The sequence below is a fragment of the Giraffa tippelskirchi genome, chromosome 11, assembly GCF_054371585.1.
Source record: "Giraffa tippelskirchi isolate mGirTip1 chromosome 11, T2T-mGirTip1v1.2.pri, whole genome shotgun sequence".
Classification (NCBI taxonomy): Eukaryota; Metazoa; Chordata; class Mammalia; order Artiodactyla; family Giraffidae; genus Giraffa; species Giraffa tippelskirchi.
Window position 1 is genome coordinate 108222638 of NC_137285.1, and position 22073 is coordinate 108244710.

At 39.7% G+C, this 22073-nt stretch overlaps 1 protein-coding gene and 1 non-coding gene across 51 annotated transcripts in view; one reads left to right on the plus strand and one right to left on the minus strand.

The window, feature by feature from the left end:
- Positions 1-5655: 5655 nt before the first annotated feature.
- Positions 5656-22073, plus strand: part of JHY (junctional cadherin complex regulator) — an 89029-nt gene continuing 72611 nt past the window's right edge. For 19 of the 50 annotated variants that reach the window (XM_081541378.1, XM_081541389.1, XM_081541353.1 and 16 more), the window contains exons 1-2: positions 5656-5756; positions 8247-8665. In XM_081541378.1, coding sequence (XP_081397504.1) covers positions 8340-8665 — 326 coding nt within the window. In that variant the 5' untranslated portion in view covers positions 5656-5756; positions 8247-8339. Of the gene's footprint in view, positions 5868-8246; positions 8666-18429; positions 18499-22073 lie in introns of all 50 variants that reach the window. The other 31 variants (XM_081541362.1, XM_081541375.1, XM_081541346.1 and 28 more) reach the window with 5 other exon arrangements.
- Positions 11617-11688, minus strand: TRNAE-UUC (transfer RNA glutamic acid (anticodon UUC)). Its single transcript has one exon. It is a non-coding gene; the product is annotated as a tRNA-Glu (tRNA).

Consider the following 22073-nt stretch of genomic DNA (forward strand, 5'->3'; position numbering starts at 1 on the left):
GTTCTCCTAGAACATTGTTAGCATTCTCTGCACATCTGCCCGTTGAATTGCATTGTCTGTATAAACATATATTTATCACAACTTCACTCCTCTAGAATTCTCAAGATTGGTTATTCCAAAGAAGCAAATTTTTCTGGATGATTGCGAGTTTATCCCTTGAAATTTTAAACATTTTAATATTTTGGATAAAAATCTTTGTAAAATATATTGCATGACTTTTACCTTTCTAGTATTAAACTGGCCTATTCTTTATGGGTTTTTTAAATTAATCATTACGAAAATTAATCAGGTTTACTGTAGTACTGGGATTCTCACAGAGGGTTTTCAGCTATATACAGTGGCTTGCTGCCTACACCAAAGGACCCTCAGGTGGCTTTGGGTCTTTCTGAACATCTCTTATGTCACTTGTGTTTCTTCACTTCCTGGTACTGTCCTTTCTGTCCTCACAGTGCCGTCTCTCCCCATTCCTAATTTAGTACTTCTAATTTAACATGTAAGTGAAGGAACAAGACACTTCAATTTGGTAGAATTACAGAGTAACCACACTTTCCAGCTATGTGCTCAGTCGACTCAATGGACATGAATTTGAGCAAGCTCTGGACAGGGAAGCCTGGCATGCTGCAGTCTGTGGGGTTGCAAACAGTCAGACCCGACTTAGTGACTGAACAACAACAACAATCTATTTTAATAATTTTTTGACCTGTTTTTCTCATTCTTTTTTGTTTTTTAGTTAGTTCAGCATCAGATTGCCAGCTTAATTCTGAACAGATGACACATGCAAAAGCATTTTGCAAACCCTGGGAAATTGCTAATCATACATAAATTATCATCATTATTTCCATGAAAGTCGCTCAGTTGTGTCTGACTCCTTGCAACCCCATGGGCTGTAGCCTGCCAGGCTCCTCTGTCCATAGAATTCTCCAGGCAAGAATACTGGAGTGGGTAGCTGTTCCCTTCTCCAGGGGATCTTCCTGACCCAGGAATCCAACGGGGGTCTCCTGCATTGCTGACGGATTCTTTACCATCTGAGCTACCAGGGAAGCAGGAGATAAAAACGATGCACTCTACGGCTTTATTTTGTTCATATGCTTCCACCTTATAATCCTTAAGAATTCTGAAGACCAGTGTATCACTGTTCTGCTTATTAAACCACTGTCTCTCAGCTTCAAACATACTCATGTACTTGGCTGTCATGCTGGATTAACCTCTGCAAATCTTTTTCCTTGGCCAGTCACTCCTTGTTAGGCTCTGCCAGTAGACAGCAGTAGAGAGACACTACACTTCCCCAGAGTCCTCTACTTCTCTACCTGCTGTTTCTACACCCCCACAGCTCAGCTTGTTTCCGTAGCAGCAGTCCGTCACAGTTTTCCCAGCGTTCCCAGAACCAGCTTCAAAGCCTCTTAAAGACACCAGCACTCACCAGCTTGGAATCTCCTTCTCCCAGCTCTGGCCCCTTCCTTCCAGCTTCCAGGTGATCATTACAAATTCTTCCCTGTGTTCTCACAGAAATAGGGGCGGTGGTTGATTCCTGTACCTACTGTTCCAAGGACACCTGGGTTCCCTTTGCTACTTTTCAGTTAATAAATGTTCATGTTAAATTATTTCCATTAAAATTACTGTTGCTGGGCTTCCCTGGTGGCTCAATGGTAAAGAATCCACCTGCTAATGCAAGAGATGCAAGTTCGACCCTTGGGTTGGGAAGATCCCCTGGAGGAGGAAATGGCAACCCACTCCAGTATTCTTGCCTGGGAAATCCCATGGACAGAGGAGCCTGGCAGGCTACAGCCACACAACTTAGCAACTAAATCACCACCAATATCAACTGTATAAGATGCTAGACAGGACTACCCTCGTGGTCCAGGGGTTAAGAATGCGCCTACCAATGCAGGGGACACAGGTTCAATCCCTGGTCGGGGAAGATCCCACATGCTGTGAGGCAACTAAACCCCTGCACTACAGCTACTGAGCTGGTGCTCTAGAGCCTGTGCTCACTAACAAGAGAAGCCACCACATCAAAATGAAGAGTAGTGCCCACTGGACACAACTAAAGAAAGCCTGCACACAACAACAAAGACCCAGCGCAACCAAAAATAAAAATATACAATTTTAAATGCTGGACAGAATAACATCAATGTTTTCAGCAGCCTTGCTTTCATTTCTTCAAGTAACACTGAGGTCCTGTTATACTCACTCCTTGCTGTCAAGAACATTTTGTTTTTAATCTAACTCTAATATAAAGCAGAATAAAAAGCAGCGAAATTGAGTACTCAAGATATTTTCCAGCACTCTGTGTTTGCTATCATTAATGATACCACTAGTATTGAAGAATTTTTGCATCTTTGAAGACAGTTAATCAAATCTATTTGTGGGTTTAACACTATTTTAATATGCATACAATCCCCAATCCTTCTTTACTCTTCTTTGAACATTTTTAATAGTGAAACATTCTACACACACACAAATGTACAGTTTAATAAATTGCTATAAAATGAATATCTATGTAGTCAGCATTAAGTAAGGAAATATAATCTCAAATTGGCAAAATGGTTGTCTGAGGAGACCTTATAAATAACTGAGAAAAGAAGAGAAGCAAAAGGTAAAGGAGAAAAGGAAAGATACACCCATCTGAATGCAGAGTTCCAAAGAACAGCAAAGAGAGGTAAGAAAGACTTTTTAAGTGAACAATGGAAAGAAACAGAGAAACTATACTTAATATTTTGTAATAACCTATAATGGAAAATAATCTAAAAGAGAATATAAGTATATAGGTATATGGAGATATATAGATGTATATAAATATATATATTTTATATGTGTGTATATATATATATATATATATAACTGAATCACTTTGCTGTACACTTGAAAGTAACACAACATTGTAAATCAACTAAACTTCAAAAGAATTCATTAAAAAAATGCTACTGTGGAGGGGTTCTCTGGTGGTCCAGTGGTTAAGAATCCACCTTGCAATGCAAGGGACACAGGTTTGATCCCTGGTCTGAGAAGATCCCACATGCTGCAGAACAACTAGGCCCATGTGCCACAATTACTGAGCCGGCACTCTAGAGCCTGAGAGCCGAGATTTCTGAAGCCTGTGCGCCTAGAGCCTGTGCTCCACCAAGAGAAGCCACCTCAATGAAAAACCTGCTCACCCGCAACAGAGTAGCCACCACTCACAGCAACTAGAGAATGCCTGTGTGCAGCAATGAAGACCCACCACAGCCAAAAAATAAACAAGCAAATCTTTTTTAAAATGTCACTGTTAAAAAATTATTTCCAAATCAGTCAGGGGCCTTTTTGTCAGCTCCAAGTATATTTATTTCAGTAAAATATAAGAAAGTGGGAGGAAGGAAATTAAGTTTTTGTAATGTAATTTGACCAGCAAGTAATAAATCATTGTTAAACTAAAAGTCAAAGGTAACAGAAAATAGATATTTTTTTAAATAATAATAGCATCAACCACAAGCATATGAAACAAAATTAGGATGTAGCTTTTATCTAGTCAACCATACATTCCTAAGTCATAATCAAATCAAACAAATCAAGCAGTGTTGTAGGGTTCAATTATTTTACCATAATAAAGGTTATATTTCCCTTGTCAAAAAAATCTAGCTCTAATAAAAAGCAGAATAAAAATAGCAAAATTGAGTACTAATGATGTTTTCCAATTCTCTGTGTTTTCTATCATTAATGAGGCTACTGGTATTGAAGAATTGAAGAATTCTTGTATCTTTGAAGACAGTTATCCAAATTTATTTGTGACTTTAATGCTGTGTTAATATGAATATAATTCCCAACCCTTCTTTACTCTTCTTTGAAGATTTTTTAAATAGTGAAATATTCTACACATACATAAGTGTATATAGCTTAATGAATTGTTCTAAAATGAATACCTACGTAACCAGCATTAAAAGTCAGAAAATACAATCTCAAAGGCACTCTATCCCCAAGTCCCCACCCTGCCCTGCCTACCAGAACTGACCACAATCCTAAGTTTATGAGAAAATCCACTTTTTTTTTTTTTATAGTTTTCCCCACTAAGTATCCCTGGAGAAGGAAATGGCAATCCACTCCAGTACTCTTGCCTGGAAAATTCCATGGACAGAGGAGCCTGGTGGGCTAAGTCCATGGGGTCGCAAAGAGTCGGACACGTGCTTTTTCTTCACCTTCTTTTTCTTTTCCACTAAGTATGCATCCATAAACATAATGCAGTTCAATTTTGCCTTTTAAAACTATTTATGTACAAAATCATACAATGTATTGAGGTGTTTTTTAACTCAATATTGTATTTTTATATGCCTCTGTTTTATTGTATGCAGTTGTATTTCATTAATTTTTGCTATTGTATAGTATGTCAGTACATGAAATCAGTTCAGTTCAGTCACTCAGTCGTGTCCACCTCTTTGTGACCCCATGGACCTCAGCACTCCAGGCTTCCCTGTCCATCAACAACTCCCGTAGTTTACTCAAATTCATGTCCATTGGGTCGGTGATGCCATCCAACCATCTCATCCTCTGTTGTTCCTTTCTCATCCCACCTTCAATCTTTCCCAGCATCAGGGTCTTTTCCAGTGAGTCAGTTCTTCACATCAGGTGGCCAAAGTATTGGAGTTTCAGCTTCAACATCAGTCCTTCCAATGAATATTCAAGACTGATTTCTTTTAGGATGGACTTGTTGGATCTCCTTGCTGTCCAAGGGACTCTCAAGAATCTTCACCAAAACCACAGTTCAGAAGCATCAGTTCTTCGGTGCTCAGCTTTCTTTATAGTCCAACTCTCACATCCATACATGACTACTGGAAAAACCACAGCTTTGACTAGACAGACCTTTGTTGGCAAAGTAATGTCTCTGCTTTTTAATATGCTGTCTAGGTTGGTCATAAGTTTTCTTCCAAGGAGCAAGTATCTTTTAATTTCATGGCTGCAGTCACCATCTGCAGTGATTTGGGAAATACTACAATTAAATTAACTATTCTATTGTTGATGGACATTTCAGTTATTTCCAGGATGGGTGCACATAAGCATACACAGGTAGGGGGTAAACACCTAAAAAGTGAAATTGTTGAATCACATGGTGTACACATCCGAGCTAATGTGAAGCCATTTTCCAAAGTATCTGCACGAACTCACACTCCCATCTGCAGTGTATGCGGGATCTTTGCCCTACCATCCTCCCCAACCCTGGGCGCTGTCAAGTATTTTAATGTTTGCCCACATGGTGAGTGTGGACGGTATCCACAGTGGCTTTACTTTATCCTCTTCTGATTATTAACCTTTTCCATCCACTGGATTTCTTCTGTAAAATTTCTGTTCAAGCCATCTGCCCATTTTTAAACTGGATTCTTTGCTTTCTTAATTTGTAGGAATTCTTTACATATTCCCTTCCCACTCGGTGGCCTGTCTTTCCTTGCTTTTCAACTTTGGAAAAGCCAGTATGGGCTGCGAGCGGCTTCACTGGGAGCTCCCGGGATCCTGGGAGCTGCGCCCTAGAAATGGTCATCACAACTCGTCCCACCCTCTCCACCTGCACGGACTAGACACTGCACTGTGTAATGGGGGTGCCGGGATGGACAGCACAGGCCCCGCCCTCTCGCTGAGGCCCCGCCCACAGCCGGGCGGCCTGAGTTCCGCGCGGCTGGCTCTGTTGGCCCCGGTCTCCAGGGCAGCGCTGGGAGACGCAGGGCGGGACCGGGAGGCGCCAGCACTGAAGATGCGGGGCCTCCAGGGTCGCGGCAGCCAGGAACGCCCGGCAGGTGACAGGCGGTTGCCTCCCAGAGTGTGCGGTGCGCCCGAGCAGGGATTGGGGGTGGACGGTGGGACCGTGGATGGGGACAGGAGAAAACCTCTCGAGGAAAGTGATCCAGGTGGGGAGGAAAAGGAGCGCACAAGCGGGAGCACTTGGGACCCAGGCGGGAAGGACAGACGGTGGCCGAGGCAGGGACGGAGCCCAGGGGCCGGTGGTCGGGATCTGGAAAGACTTTGGCGCCCAGACTCCCAGAACAGCCATAACCTGGGTTGATCAGGCCGGTCCGGGGCATCAAACCCACCGGATCACCCATCACTTCCTGGGCCTTAAAACTCCCCCCGCTGCCGAGTCTTGTCCATCAGAGAATAGGCGGAGGGAGGAAATAAACGCCACGCCCCTTTGGGCAGCTCAGGACTTGTTCCAAAACAGAGTAACTTTTCCTCTGCGCTCGTCTTGGTGGATGAACCCTTAAAGCAGGGCTACATTTCACCTACAGAAGGAAGTGTGCTCTTCCCAGCACTAATGTAATGGGCTGAGCCCAAGGATCTTGACGGGACCCCTTGGGAACCAGCCGTTTCTTGGTGCCACTGGTTTATCCCTGTCTGTCTTGTTTACTTAGGAGATGTGTCAGCCGGTCTTTGAAATTTCAGTGAAAAACTTTGTGCCAGTAGGGAGCCACATTCACTGCATTTAGAAGTCCCACTTTCTAATTTATTTCAGCCATCAGCTTTTCCTTTTTTAATGCCATGCTTTTATAAAATCACACCTCCACAGATGACCCAACTTGGATGGTATCTGGCTTTGCTCTCTTCATTATCTTCCACACATCAACAACAAAAATCGTATCTTTTTCTATGAACATTTTTAATTGATTAACTCCAAGAAACCCTAGTCTGTGTCATTTAAGAAACGAAGAGAAATTGAAAGGACTGAATTATTTCATGAAGGAGCAGTTCCAAATTGAAATATAATGATTATTTCAAACTTTTTTAAGATCCCAAGTACAGTGACTTGAACTCTTAAAGATGTATTATTACAAACTGTTTTAGTTAAAACGTGTTAGTACTTGAGGGATTTGCTGCTTTCTAAAAATATCCTAAAAACGAAGGTTGATCCATTTATCAAAATTAAAATAATATAGTATAATGAAATATATATTTGTAAAATAAGGCAATTAATACAAACAGTTTGACAAATAATATGTTAGTCTACCAAGAGGGGGGAACTTTAAGTTAAAAAGAAAACCATAGATATTTAAATATCATATGTATTTCACTATGAATGTTACCTCTGGTCTCTTTTGTTTGTTAAGGTGCTTTCCTCCAAGGAGTTGAGGATGTTCTATAGAAACGTTAGCAACAAGATCAACTAGGACTAAAAAGAAGGTCGTGTTATTTAATTAAAGAAAGGATTTGCCAAAAGAATAGGAGTACACCATTAAAACAAATTTTACAGTAATCTCTGATCAGAAAGGTGGTTTCTGTTATCTGACCTACAGGGAAAACAATGGTATAAAGGCAGTGAGATAGAAGACAGAGCAGACAGAAATGCCAGCTAGAGATGAAAGGAAGCACAACCCAAAAACATCATTTCCTTTCAATCGTTATCTGAACTCAAAGCACCCTTTCCGTAAACCATCTCATGGATCTTTATGACAGCCCTTTGAGACAGGGAGGGCTCACTTGGAATCATACTCTTAAGCGAGTTAGAAGGGACCCCAGCTGTTATTCAGGCCAGTCTTCCACCCAGCCAACATTCCCCAGGACAGCATCCCTTTCAGGTCCACGTGGATACCCAGCCTCTGGTATGAATCACTGAACGGCAGAATTCACAAGGCCATCAAATCTTCTGTTGAACAGTTTTGATCATTATCATGGGGTTTTTATTAATACTGAGCTGAAGTTGATCTCCATGTTACATCCACCTAAATTACATATTCCTACCTGGTAGCAACCTGGATGTCAAAAAGTTTTTCAAATGAAAAGTCAGCCAGTATAGGTCTAGGAACAAACTAGCTTCCATCATCTTTTCAGTTCCAACTGTGGAAACCATACTGTCTCCCCCTCCTTTATTTTCCAAAATGCAGACCCTTCACCTGTTCTACTCTGTCTGTAAATACTACTGAACACCGCATATATATATCAGTGCCCTGGGTATTGGAAATAAGGCATTGAAGTACTATCCGTAATTACCCATTTGGCTTTGTCCAATCTTATCTGTAACAGGCCCCTGGAAGCTAGAAAAAGGATTCCAGTCATTTGATTTCCTCAATAAAGCTGCATTTGATTATTCAGACTGTTTATGAGCTCTGCAGGAGAAGTGTTCCTGTAGATGGAAAAACACAATAGTTTTTCCAATAGACCTTTCTCATACTTACAAAAGGGTGCATACAAAAGCATGCAGATAATATAATGAGGTTCTCTTATTTAATTTTTTGATTAATATTGGAATTAGAGATTTTAATTGTCACAGAATAACATAAATATAATTTTTTTAGGCAAATGCTTTTGTGAACCACAACTTTAAATATCCAGCCAGCTGCTGCCATCCACAAGAGAGAATCCCTGTTCATTTTTGTATTTTTCTCAAGATGAGTCATAGTAAATTCATTCCCAAGCTGTCTATTCAATCTCCTGTTTACCACACCAACTTAAAGGTCCAGTCCACAGAGCCATCTTTTAAGAAAGAAGACTTACATTTGATTTCAAAAGACTCTTTGGAATCTGACTCAGAAAGCCCCACTCAAAAGATCAAGTCCTGGCCTGAACTTGAAGACCAAATTCAGGACAACGACATGGAGCCTGACAGCCTAGAGGAGGAGAACTTGAGTGAGACAGAAGAGGAAGCAAGCAGAAAAGCAGCTCAGAGGGCCAGCAAGGAAAACCTCCACACCCAAGATGCTGGTGCAATTAACAGGTAAGGAATTGGCGTGTGTAAGAAAACAGTGGGTTCTGAGATGCACTGTTACATAATCATTAGTACTGTCCAAAGTGAAAGTAAGGACAGGCTCTTGGGATTTTTTTTTTAGTGGGTATAACTGATTTACAGTGTTGTATTACTTTCAGGTATGCAAAGTGATTCAGTTATAGATACACTTATATCTAATTCTTTTTTCATCCTTTTCCCATTCTTTTCTTTTTTCAATATTACCGAATAGTGAGTAGAACTCCCTGTACTATACAGTAGGACCTTGTCGATTATCTGTTTTATTTTTAGTAGTGTGTACACAGTAATCGCAGACTCTTCGTTTCTCCCTCCCCCTCAACAACCTTTCCCCTTTGGCAACCAGAAGTTCATTTTCTAAGTCTGTGAGTCTGTTTCTGAACAGGCTCTTGTAACGAGCTCCTCTGAAATGTGTGTGAGACAGATCTCCGAGCAGTTAAGGACAGTTTGGAGCCAAGATTTTTGATGAGAATAGTTACTAACGATAAGGACATTTGTATTTCTTATGCTCCTCACTTCCTGTCCTATTCCAAGTGTGTCTACTGCTGTGACCTCACCTTGGAGAAATCCCAGAAAGCCTGCTCTAGAAAAGTGCCATGGTGGTGCACTCAGGTGTTCTTGAGTTGGTTGAGGCAATGGTGTTTAGTGTATAATTTGAAATAAGTCCCTTTTAGTCTTTTGCAGCTCATTTTTTCTCTCCTGTGAAATGAGCCAGCCTGCTTCTCTCACCGGAGAAGGCAATGGCACCCCACTCCAGTACTCTTGCCTGGAAAATCCCATGGATGGAGGAGCCTGGTAGGCTACAGTCCATGCGGTCGCTAAGAGTCAGACATGACTGAGCGACTTCACTTTCACTTTTCCCTTTCATGCACTGGAGAAGGAAATGGCAACCCACTCCATTATTCTTGCCTGGAGAATCTTAGGGACGGCGGAGCCTGGTGGGCTGCCGTCCATGGGATCGCACAGAGTCGGACACGACTGAAGTGACTTAGCAGCAGCAGCAGCTTCTCTCACAAGACTGCCATCACTGTCAGTGAAGTGCATTGCTGGGGGGACTTGAGACCTCTACCTGGGCCAGGAGAGGTCTACCTTCCTGGGCTTATGTAACCACAGAGATTTAATTTCTATAATCATCAGTATTTATGGTGTATTCACTTTATGCTAGAAGCTACCAAAACATCTAAGAAGATATAAATGAGTGCAATATTATTCAGTTTTAATGGAAATATAAATGACACACTAGAGTACTGAAGTTCACCGCTATTGATTAGAAAGGGATCTTGGGATGGTGGTAAGTTACAAAGCATCTGAAGCTGACCAAGTGGTTTCAGGTTCTGCCACTGACTAGTTGTGTGACCTTGGCCGAGCCCATTTAAAATCTCTGTGCCTCAGCTCATCAGTAAACATGGGATAATAATAGTAGTTATCTCACAGTTTATTGTGAGGCTAAATCAGTTTGTGTGTGTGTGTGTGTGTATATATATATATATATATGTATGTATATAAAGTGCTTCATATATATATATATAAAGTGCTTCAAACAGTGACTCTTAATAAGTTATGTATGTGTTAGATTTAAAAAAAAAACACTCTTCTACCATGTTTTTTTTCAATAAAACCAAAGCTGAAGGGTTGAGGAGGAGCAATGATATAAAGTCAGAAGTAGGGCTTAATTTTATTAGCCAAGTAATAAGGGTGCATGGGATTGTAGAAAATAATGCCTTACCGTATTCTCTTAAGTTTAAGGAAACAACTTTTACCAATGTGCAGTATAAACTGCTTTTAATTATTTTTTTTGAATTGGAATATAGCTGCTTTACAATGTTGCATTAGTTTCTGCTGTACAACAAAGTGAATCAGGTGTTGATATAGATATCCCCTCCCTCCTGGACCTTATTTGTGTTAGATGCTTTTTAAATTAGGGTTAAAATAAATTGAGGAAAGTTTATTGGAGGGCTTAGAACTTGGGCAGGCAGGGTTTTGGAAACTAGGCAAGATTTGGGGAAAAAAGAACAGAATTAACATGAGTGTGTGTGGCCCATTGAGCCCCATTTGATGACAGAGGATGTTTTTTGAATGTAGGGAAATTAGAGGAAGGGCCTGCTTACAAGGGCCTTTGTGGATACCACCAGCTCATGCCACGGATATGACACTGAACACAGAACTCAAACGATGCTTCCCAAGAATACACTCCCGGCACAGGCTTTCATGGGAGCCAGAATGAGAGCCTAGCCCTAAGTCTTTCCCCTCTTTCTGCTTTTCTTCTTTTTCTTTCACTGAAGATACCAAGTTGAATCAAGCTAGTCTGCTTCTTAGGGGCTGTCAGAGTAGAGTAAGTCCCCTACATATGAACCTTCAAGTCATGAACTTTCAAAGATATGAACATATTAAAAACCCTAACAGTACAGTACTATAAAGGCAGTTTTGTTAGTTGGGTACCTAGGGTAACTTTGTTAGACTTACAAATAAATTGGGCTTAACTAACTGGCTCTTGAAATGCAACTCATTCGTATGTACAAGACATACTAACAGGTGATAAATGCTATAACTGAGGTGCAGCCAGAGTTAGTGGGTGAAAGAGGGACTCAGGAAGGCTTTAACCAGCTCACCGCCCCTGACTGAATGGGGTTGGGTATATCCAGAGATGAAGCAGTATTCAAGGAAGATTATTCTGCAAGCTGGTGCATTATGAATTAGACGGTAAAAATGCAGCAAAGAGACCACCAGATGGTAATAATTACAATGACAATAGTAATAGTAATGCCATCCCTTTTGAAAAGCCATAACTTCACTTCATCTGACAGAGATGAAGTCACCTAACATCAGAGTGCTTTGTTACTGATGTTGAGGGTTTCTTTTTTTAAAAAAAAATACTTTATTTATTTATTTACTTTGGCCATGCATTGCGGCCTGCAGGATCTTAGTTCCCCAACCAGGGATTGAACCTGGGCCGCAGCAGTGAAAGCGCCAAGTCCTAACCACTGGACCACCAGGGAATTCCCTGAGGTTTTTAATTAAGAAAAAATTCTAACCCACAGAGAGTCTTGCCCCTGGTCAGCAAACTGAGATCCCACAGGCTGCGTGGCCAGGCTAGAAAAAAAGTATGTGTTGGTTATCTCTGAGGAGGAAGACGGGTGTGGGTTAGAATTTGTACAGAGAAAAATACCATCTCACCCTTACTTCCATATTTGTTTCAGATATATTTTTTAAAACATAAAATGTTGCAGATAGTTTTCTTGTTCCCCTTCTCACACCTGTCTTCCTCCTCAGAGATAACCAACACATACTTGTACAAGACTCTCATGGTGGAAGCACAGAGTCTTAACCACTGGACCACCAGGGAAGTTCCCACCAATATATACTCTTATATGAGTGTATTTCCCTCATAGCAATTTTTTATTCATATCCTTCACAGCTAATGAGTGGAGACATATGTATAAATAGAATTGCTAGGACATGGTGACAATTTAGAACTGGGGTTGGAAAGAACAAGAGAAGGCAAAGATTACTTTAAGGTTCTGACAACAAAAGCATTGACAGAATACTTGTCCTGAGCCTGTCCCTGTGCCAGACACTTGACATGTATCATCCTATTTAATCCTTTTGGCAGCCCCAACAGGTGGACACTATCATGATCCCATCTTAGAGACTGCAAATGAAGCTTACGGAAGCTGGTGATTTATTTCACCAGGGGCGTGGTGGAGCAGGAAACTCCTACAGTCTGACTCTATGCTTTAAACCATGTTTTTAGTGTAGCACTAATCTAAGAGAGTCATAGTCTCCTAGGTAATAAATGGTAGTTTTATTTATAGAAACAGGGCATCAGAAAGGATAGGTATTCTTGTCTGTACTTTTATGAGGAAGAAACCAAGGCAAGGATCCATTATGTGACCTCATTTCCCTGACGTTGAGTTTCTCCTCTTTGAACAGTGCTCAGAGACCTGACTTTAACCTTGCTTTTTACCCAAGGACAAAGTAAATACTACTCAATGTATCTTTTTAATTTATTTCTTTATTGAAGGATAATTGCTTTACAGACTTCTGTTGTTTTCTGTCAAACCTCAACATGAATCAGCCACAGATATACACATATCCCCTCCCTTTTGAACCTCCCTCTCACTTCCCTCCCCATCCCACCCCTCTAGGTTGATACACAGCACCTGTTTGAGTTTCCTGAGCCATACAGCAAATTCCCATTGGCTATCTATTTTACATATGGTAATGTTACTCTTTCCATACATCTCACCCTTTCCTCCCCTCTCCCCATGTCCATAAGTCTATTCTCTATGTCTGTTTCTCCATTGCTGCCCTATAAATAAATTCTTCAGTACCGTTTTTCTAGATTCTGTATATATGCATTAGAATACAATATTTATCTTTCTTTTTCTGACTCACTTCACTCAGTATAATAGGTTCTAGGTTCATCCACTTTATCAGAACTGACTCAAATGCATTCCTTTTTATGGCTGAGTAATATTCCATTGTGTATATGTACCACAACTTCTTTATCCATTCATCTGTCGATGGGCATCTAGGTTGCTTCCATGTTCTAGCTATTGTAAATAGTGCTGCAATGAACAATGGGATACACGTGTCTTTTTCAATTTTGGTTTCCTCAGGGTATATGCCTAGGAGTGGGATTGCTGGGTCATATGGTGGTTTTATTCCCAGTTTTTTAAGGAATCTCCATACTGTCTTCCATAGTGGCAGTATCAATTTACATTCCCACCAACAGTGCAAGAACATCACCTTTTCTCCATCCTCTCCAGCATTCATTGTTTGTAGACTTTTTGATGATGGCCATTCTGACCAGCGTGAGGTGATATCTCATGGTAGTTTTGATTTGCATTTCTCTAATAATGAGTGATGTTGAGCATCTTTTCATGTGTTTGTTAGCCATCTGTATGTCTTCTTCGGAGAAATGTCTGTTTAGGTCTTTTTCCCACTTTTTGATTGGGTTGTTTGTTCTTATGGTATTGAGTTGTATGAACTGCTTGTATATTTCGGAAATGAATCCTTTGTCAGTTGTTTCATTTGCTATTATTTTCTCCCATTCTGAGGGTTGTCTTTTTACCTTGCTTATAGTTTCCTTTGCTGTGCAAAAGCTTTTAAGTTTAATCAGGTCTCACTTGTTTATTTTTGTTTTTATTTCCGTTACTCTAGGAAGTGGGTCTTAGATGATCTTGCTTTGATTTATGTCATTGAGTGTTCTGCCTATGTTTTCCTCTAAGAGCTTTATAATTTCTTGTCTTACATTTAGGTCTTTAATCCATTTTGAGTTTATCTTTGTGTATGGTGTTAGGAAATGTTCTAATTTCTTTTACATGTAGCTGTCTGGTTTTTCCAGCACCATTTATTGAAGAGGCTGTCTTTGCCCCATTGTATATTCTTGCCTCATTTGTAAAAAATAAGATACCCATAAGTGCACGGGCTTATTTCTGGGCTTTCTATCTTGTGCCATTGGTCTATATTTATGTTTTTGTGCCAGAACCATACTGTCTTGATGATTGTAGCTTTGTAGTATAGTCTGAAGTCAGGAAGGTTGATTCCTCCAGCTCCATGCTTCTTTCTCAAGACTGCTTTGGCTATTCGGGGTCTTTTGTGTTTCCATATAAATTGTGAAATTTTTTGTTCTCGTTCTGTGAAAAATGTCATTGGTAATTTGATAGGGATTGCGTTGAATCTGTGGAGAAGGCAATGGCACCCCACTCCAGTACTCTTGCCTGGAAAATCCCATGGATGGAGGAGCCTGGTAGGCTACAGTCCATGGGGTCGCTAAGAGTCGGACACGACTGAAGTGACTTAGCGGCAGCAGCAGCATTGAATCTGTAGATTGGATTTGGTAGTATACTCATTTTCACAATATTGATTCTTCCTACCCAGGAACATGGAATATCTCTCCATCTGTTTATGTCATCTTTGATTTCTTTCATTAGTGTCTTATAATTTTCTGTATACAGTCCTTTTGTCTCCTTAGGTAAGTTTATTCCTAGACATTTAATTCTTTTTGTTGCAGTGGTGAATAGGATTGATTCCTTAATTTCTCTTTCTGATTTTTCATTGTTAGTAAATAGAAATGCAAGTGATTTCTGTGTATTGATTTTGTATCCTGCAACTTTGCTAAATTCACTGATTAGTTCTAGTAGTTTTCTGATAACTCTCTTTAGGGTTTTCTATGTACATGTCATGTCATCTGCGAACGGTGAGAGCTTTACTTCTTTTCTGATCTGGATTCCTTTTATTTCTTTTCCTTCTCTGACTGCTGTAGCAAGGACTTCCAGAACTATGTTGAATAACAGTGGTGAAAGTGGACACCTTTGTCTTGTTCCTGATCTTAGGGGGAATGCTTTCAGTTTTTCACCATTGAGAATAATGTTTGTTGTAGGCTTATCATATACGGCCTTTACTATGTTGGGGTAGGTTCCTTCTATGCCAATTTTTTGAAGAGTTTTAATCATAAATGGGTGGTGAATTTTGTCAAAGGCTTTTTCTGAATCTATTGAGATGATCATATGGTTTTTCTTTCAATTTGTTAATATGGTATATCACATTGATTTGCATATATTGAAGAATCCTTGCATTCCTGGAATAAACCTAAGTTGATCATGGTGTATATGAGCTTTTTGATGTGTTGCTGAATTCTGTTTGCTAAAATTTTGTTGAGGATTTTTGCATCTATATTCATCAGTGATATTGGCCTATAGTTTTGTTTTTTTATGTTGTCTTTGTCTGGTTTTGGTATCAGGGTGATTGTGGCCTTGTAGAATGAGTTTGGAAGTGTTCCTTCCTCTGCAATTTTTTGAAAGAGTTTTAGAAGGATTGGCATTAGCTCTTCTCTAAATGTTTGATAGAATTCTCCTGTGAAGTCATCTGGTCTGGGGCTTTTGTATTTGGGGAGATTTTTGATCACAGCTTGAATTTCAGTGCTTGTAACTGGGTTGTTCATAATTTCTATTTCTTCCTAGTTCAGTCTTGGAAGATTGAACTTTTCTAAGAATCTGTCCATTTCTTCCAGGTTATCCATTTTATTGCCATAGAGTTGTTCATAATAGTCTCTTATAATCCTTTGTATTTCTGCATTGTCTATTGCAACCTCTCCTTTTTCATTTCTAATCTGGTTGATTTGATTCTTCTTTTCTTCTTGATGAGTCTGGCTAAAGGCTTGTCAATTTTGTTTATCTTCTCAAAGAACCAGCTTTTAGTTTTATTAATCTTTACTATTGTTTCTTTCATTTCTTTTTCTTCTATTTCTGCTCAGATCTTTATGATTTCTTTCCTTCTACTAATTTTGGGGTTTTTTGTTCTTCTTTTTCCAGTTGTTTTGGGTGTAAAGTTAGGTTATCTATTCAATGTTTTTCTTGTTTCTTGAGGTAGGATTGTATTGCTATAAACTTCCCTCTTAGAACTGCTTTTGCTGCATCCCGTTGGTTTTGAGTTGTCGTGTTTTCATTGTCATTTGTTTCTAGAAATTTTTTGATTTCCCTTTTGATTTCTTCAGTAACCTGTTGGTTATTTAGAAACATGTTGTTTAATCTCGATGTCTTTGTGTTTCTTACAGTTTTTTTCTTGTAATAGATATCTAGTCTCATACCATTGTGGTTGAAGAAGATGCTTGATATGATTTCAATTTTCTTAAATTTACTGAGGTTTGATTTGTGACCCAAGATGTGGTCTATCCTGGAGAATGTTCCATGTACACTTGAGAAGAAGGTGTATTCTTCTGCATTTGGATGTAATGTCCTGAAGATATCAATGAAATCCTTCTCATCTAATGTATTATTTAAGACTTGTGTTCCTTACTAATTTTCTGTTTTGATGATCTATCCATTGGTGTGAGTGGGGTGTTAAAGTCTCCTACTATTATTGTGTTACTGTCAATTTCTCCTTTTATGTCTGTTAGTGTTTGTCTTATGTATTGAGGTGCTCCTATGTTGGGTGCATAGATATTTACAATTGTTATGGCTTCCTCTTGGATTGATCCCTTGATCATTATATAGTGTCCTTCCTTATCTCTTGTAATATTCTTTATTTTAAGGTCTATTTTGTCTGATATGAGGATTGCTACTCCAGCTTTCTTTTGCTCACCATTTGCATGGAATATATTTTTCCATCCTCTCACTTTCAGTCTATATGTGTCTTTAGGTCTGAAGTGGGTTTCTTGTAGATAGCATATATATGGGTCTTGTTATTGTATCCATTCAGCCAGTCTATGTCTTTTGGTTGGAGCATTTAATCCATTTACATTTAAAGTAATTATTGATATATATGTTCCTATTGCCATTTTCTTAATTGTTTGGGGTTGATTTTGTAGATCTTTTTTATTCTCTTGTATTTTTTAACTATATAAGTCCTTTTAACATTTGTTGTAAAGCTGGTTTGGTGGTACTAAATTCTCTTAACTTTTGCTTGTCTGAAAAGCTTTTTATTTCTCCATCAATTTTGAATGAGATCCTTGCTGGGTACAGTAATCTTGATTGTAGATTTTTCCCTTTCAATACTTTTAAGTATATCCTGTCATTCCTTTCTGGCCTGCAGAGTTTCTGCCGAAAGATCAGCTGTTAAGTGTATGGAGTTTCCCTTGTATGTTACTTGTTGCTTCTCCGTTGCTGCTTTTAACATTCTTTCTTTGTGTTTAGTCTTTGTTAGTTTGATTAGTATGTGTCTTGGTGTGTTTCTCCTTGGGTTTATCCTGTATGGGACTCTGTGCCTCTTAGACTTGATTGGCTATTTCCTTTTCCACACTGGGGAAATTTTCAACTATAATCTCTTCAAAAATTTTCTTATACTTTCTTTTCTCTTCTTCTTCTGGGACTCCTATAATTCGAATGTTGGTGCATTTGATATTGTTCCAGAGGTTTCTGAGACTGTCCTCAGTTCTTTTCATTCTTTTTACTTTATTCTGCTCTTCAGAAGTTATTTCCACCATTTTATCTTCCAGCTCACTGATTCATTCTTCTGCTTCAGATATTCTGCTATTGATTCCTTCTAGAGTATTTTTAATTTCAGTAATTGTGTTGTTTGCCTCTGCATGTTTATTCTTTAATTCTTCTAGGTCTTTGTTAATTGATTCTTGCATTTTCTCCATTTTGTTCTCAAGGTTTTTGACCATCTTTACTGTCATTATTCTGAATTCTTTTTCAGGTAGTTTGCCTATTCCCTCTTCATTTATTTGGACTTCTGTGTTTCTAGTTTGTTTCTTCATTTGTGTAGTATTTCTCTGCCTTTTCATTACTTTTTTTTTAACTTATTGTGTTTGAGGTCTCCTTTTCCCAGGCTTCAAGATTGAATTCTTTCTTCCTTTTGGTTTCTGCCCTCCTAAGGTTGCTCCAGTGGTTTGTGTAAGCTTCATATAGGGTGAGATTTATGCTGAGTTTGTTTGTTTGTTTATTTGTTTTTCCTCTGATGGGCAAGGCTGAATGAGGTGGTAATCCTGTCTGCTGATGCCTGGGTTTGTATTTTTGTTTGTTTGTTGTTTAGATGAGGCATCCTGCATAGGGTGCTACTGGTGGTTGGGTGATGTGGGGTCTTGTATTCAAGTGGCTTCCTTTGTGTGAGTTCTCACTATTTGATACTCCCTAGGGTTAGTTCTCTGGTAGTCTAGGGTCTTGGAGTCAGTGTTCCCACTCTAAAGGCTCAGGGCTTGATCTCCTGTGTCACAAAGTAATTTACTGGAAGAGATGAAATGAGCACCCAGCTCTCAATTTTCCAGTGATCCAGTGATTGTTTTCACTACACAGGATCCCCTTAGAAGAGCCAATGATTATCTTTTTCAGAGCACTGGAGGAAGAGACAGTCACCACTCAACAGTAAGTAGAAAAGTAACAATTTCACAAATCCATAGTAGCCGGAAGAATGTGACACTTTAGACTCCAAGGGAGCCCCAAAAGCATCAATGTATTTTTAAATAAAGAATAATACAAAGTCAAAAGCATGGTTAGGGCCTTGGTCTTCTGATTCACAGATCCTAAAATAATGGCATTTTCCTTAGACTAATTTGCCTTGGAAACATTAATGAAAGACTATAATCCCCAGGATCAGAGTGGGTTATGGCCCTAGTAATTGTTTGGCTGTGCAGTGCTCCATACATTGATTGTTTAGAGAACCAGTTCTCCACTACAAAGGAAAACACAACCAAAGTATTTAGTCAAGTAGTGCCTCAAAAATATCATCCAGGGACTTCCCTGATGGTCCAGTGGCTAAGATTTTGCACTCCAATGCAGGGGGCCGAGGTTCAATCCTTGATCAGGGAACTAGATCCAACATGCCACAACCGAAAAATCCTGCAACTAAGGCCCCAGCGTAGCCAAATAAATTTTTTTTTTTTTAAGCACTAAAAAAATATCATCCAGTTGAGCATTTCCTTACCGGCCCCTTTCTCTATTCATCTTGGAAACTTTTCCTAGGTGTATCATTGCTTGGATCTGAGCAGTTTATGAGTCGAGAAATAGACAAATTGATCACAGGCTCTCAATATGAAATTCAAGAGGGCTTTCATTTCTGTCAGGTAGATGGCATTCTGGGAACTGTAGTTCAAAATAATTAGTCAAAGCCTTGCCTTAAAACCACGCAAAACCTCTTTCTTCTTGCTTTTGTGGGCAACCATTTTAAAAGCTGCCTGACAAGTCACTTGAGCTCTACTTTTGTGTTTTGATGTTACTAGAACCTCCTCAAAGCAATTACTCCCTTGTACCTCAGCAAAGTCAAGCCTCAGCTCAATGTATATGGATTAGAAAAACCTTTTACTTAATAGAAATTGGAGCAGCATTGACTGCAGTGAATGAATCAAGAGTGGAAAGAGGATCTTCATGTGATAATCCTTAAACCCCACTCCAGAACTAGCCTTATGACACTCGGCACTCAGGGAAAAAGAGATCAATGTAATTCCTAGAGCATTAGAAATAACCTCTTCAGCCCTGCGGCCCTCTGAAACCTCATATGTTAAAAAAAAAATCAGAAAGCAGCAATACAGTAACTGGCATATGAGTTTGATAAGGTTTTATTTACAAAAATACCTCAATATAATTAGCTACTATTTGGAGGACCATTTGCTTGATATATATTATCTCATTTATCCCAACAAGAGGCTCTTAGACAATATTATCCCCATTTTGCAGATGGGGAACCAAGGCTCTGAAAGTTTTGTTAGGTGTACATAGCTACTAAGCGGCCTAGCCAGAAATTGAACTGAATGAACTGTCTTCTAACTCCAAAGTGTGTGTCTCCAATTGTATGTATCTAGATAGGTGATCAAGGTCTGACCTGGTCAAGAACTCAGTTTTGCTCTCTATCAGAAATTAAAGCTGTAACAGCTTCAATATGGACCGAACTGAGGCCAGATTAAATATGTAAAATAATAAATTTTAGTTAAGTAATATAAATCTGTAACAGATCCTGTGTCCTCATAACACAATAAACATTAATGGTATTTTACTTTTGGGCAGGAGGATCATTTGTTGTTGTTCAGTCATTCAGTCACGTCCAACTCTTTGAGACCCCATGGACTGCAGCACACCAGGCTTCCCTGTCCTTTACCACCTCTCAGAGCTTGCTCAGATTCACATCCATTGAGGGTCCTTATGAACAGCATCACAATAGCCTATATTCCCCAGCAACTCTCCTGGAAAACAATGTTTTCCTTCAGTGACTGCTCTCTCATCACCTGGGAAGCAGAGCCCTCACCCAATATCCCCCATTCTGTCTAACAGACCACCTTGTGCCAGAAACTACTGGGTGGAAGACAGGCGTGGGAAGGTATTCTTAGTTAACTTGAATATTCAGAATTGACTGAAAGTAAGAAAAGGACTCAGGAATAATCATCTGCATTTTTGGGGTAGTATATAATTTTTCCTCTCAAAAGCTTTCACACATATATGAAATATGTAGTATGTATATATAAATATGTAGTACACACACACACACACACACACACAGCTGACCCTTGAACAAAACGAATTTGAACTGAATGGGCTCACTCACATGAGGGTGTCTTGTTAATAAACAGTACTGCAGTAGTACAAAGCCCACAGCTGGCTGGATTAGTGGACGTAGTGCCGTGGATACAGAGGGTGGGTCCTGCCACTCGGGCACCCACAGGATTTGGTGTTCTCGGCATGTGCTGGAACCAATCCCTCACACATAGCAGGGACGACTATATGTTGTTTCTAATTAACAATGCAAGAAACAAGTGAAGTACTGAATGGTGATTGCTAGGACTTAAATATTAGAATGGGATAAGCAAAACCAAGAGTAGGTAGAGAGACTTAGTAAAATCCCAGACTCAGAATTTTAACTTCCCCCTCCAATTTCTCACATAAGATGTATTTGAGCTGATGAGAGATTACTTCCTCTCATAAGTGTCATAGAGATTTTTCCCCCCTCTGGTTGGGAGAGTAAAGACACTTGAGGCTAGGTGTAATATTCTAGTTTTATCAAGAATGTTCTGAGAGCTTCCAGGCATCAACTTTCACTCCTGTTGGTTTCTAGCAACATTCATCCATGTTAATTTATGTTGTCTTGATGAGAGAGATTTTCCATTTAAGGTCATTGGCTGGCCAACCTCTTCAAATGCATTCTACTCTATACCCAAGGGCTTCTCAGGTGGCTCAATGGTAAAGAATCTGCCTGCCAGTGCAGGAGATGCAAGAGACACAGGTTTGATCCCTGAGTCGGGAAGATCCCCCTGGAGAAGGAATTGGCAACCCACTCCAGTATTCTTGCCCAGGAAATCCCATGCACGAAGGAGCCTGGCGGGCTACAGTCCATGGTGTCACAGAGTCAGACATGACCAAGCATGCACACACATACACCCAATCCTATGGGGTTCACACAGTATTTGGCAATAGCTACTAGCATGTTGGTTATTTATGTCTGATCACATGGGTATCATCATATCAAAGAAGTGACCTGCTGTCAGAGGTACTGGTCACTGCTGTCTTAAGTTCACTTGCTCACAAACTATGCAGCAGTCAAACCCTGATGCGCTCCTCAGAGCAGGCATTGTGCCATCATGACAGACGAGCAATCAGAGGAGGAAGTGAAGTGTGTGCGTGGGCATGAATTGTGTCTATTAGAGGCACAGTCCCCGCCAGAAATGCTAATACTACCATGGCTCCTGGGGTTTTATTGCCCTCGAAAACGACCATGAGTTCCTTTCCAGCTTAATTCCAAATGGGGATGCATTACTGCGTTAAAATAAGTAAATAAACAGTGAGTTCGAAACCTCACAATGTGTTATTGAAATTTACATCACCTACAGTCCTGCCAGTTTATCAAGAGGAAGATTGTAACCAAGTAACTGAAGAGACAAATTTAATTCACAACCTTCACTGTATTCATCTGTTTCTACTCCCTGACAAATTTGGAAATGTGACAGTCTTTGGTT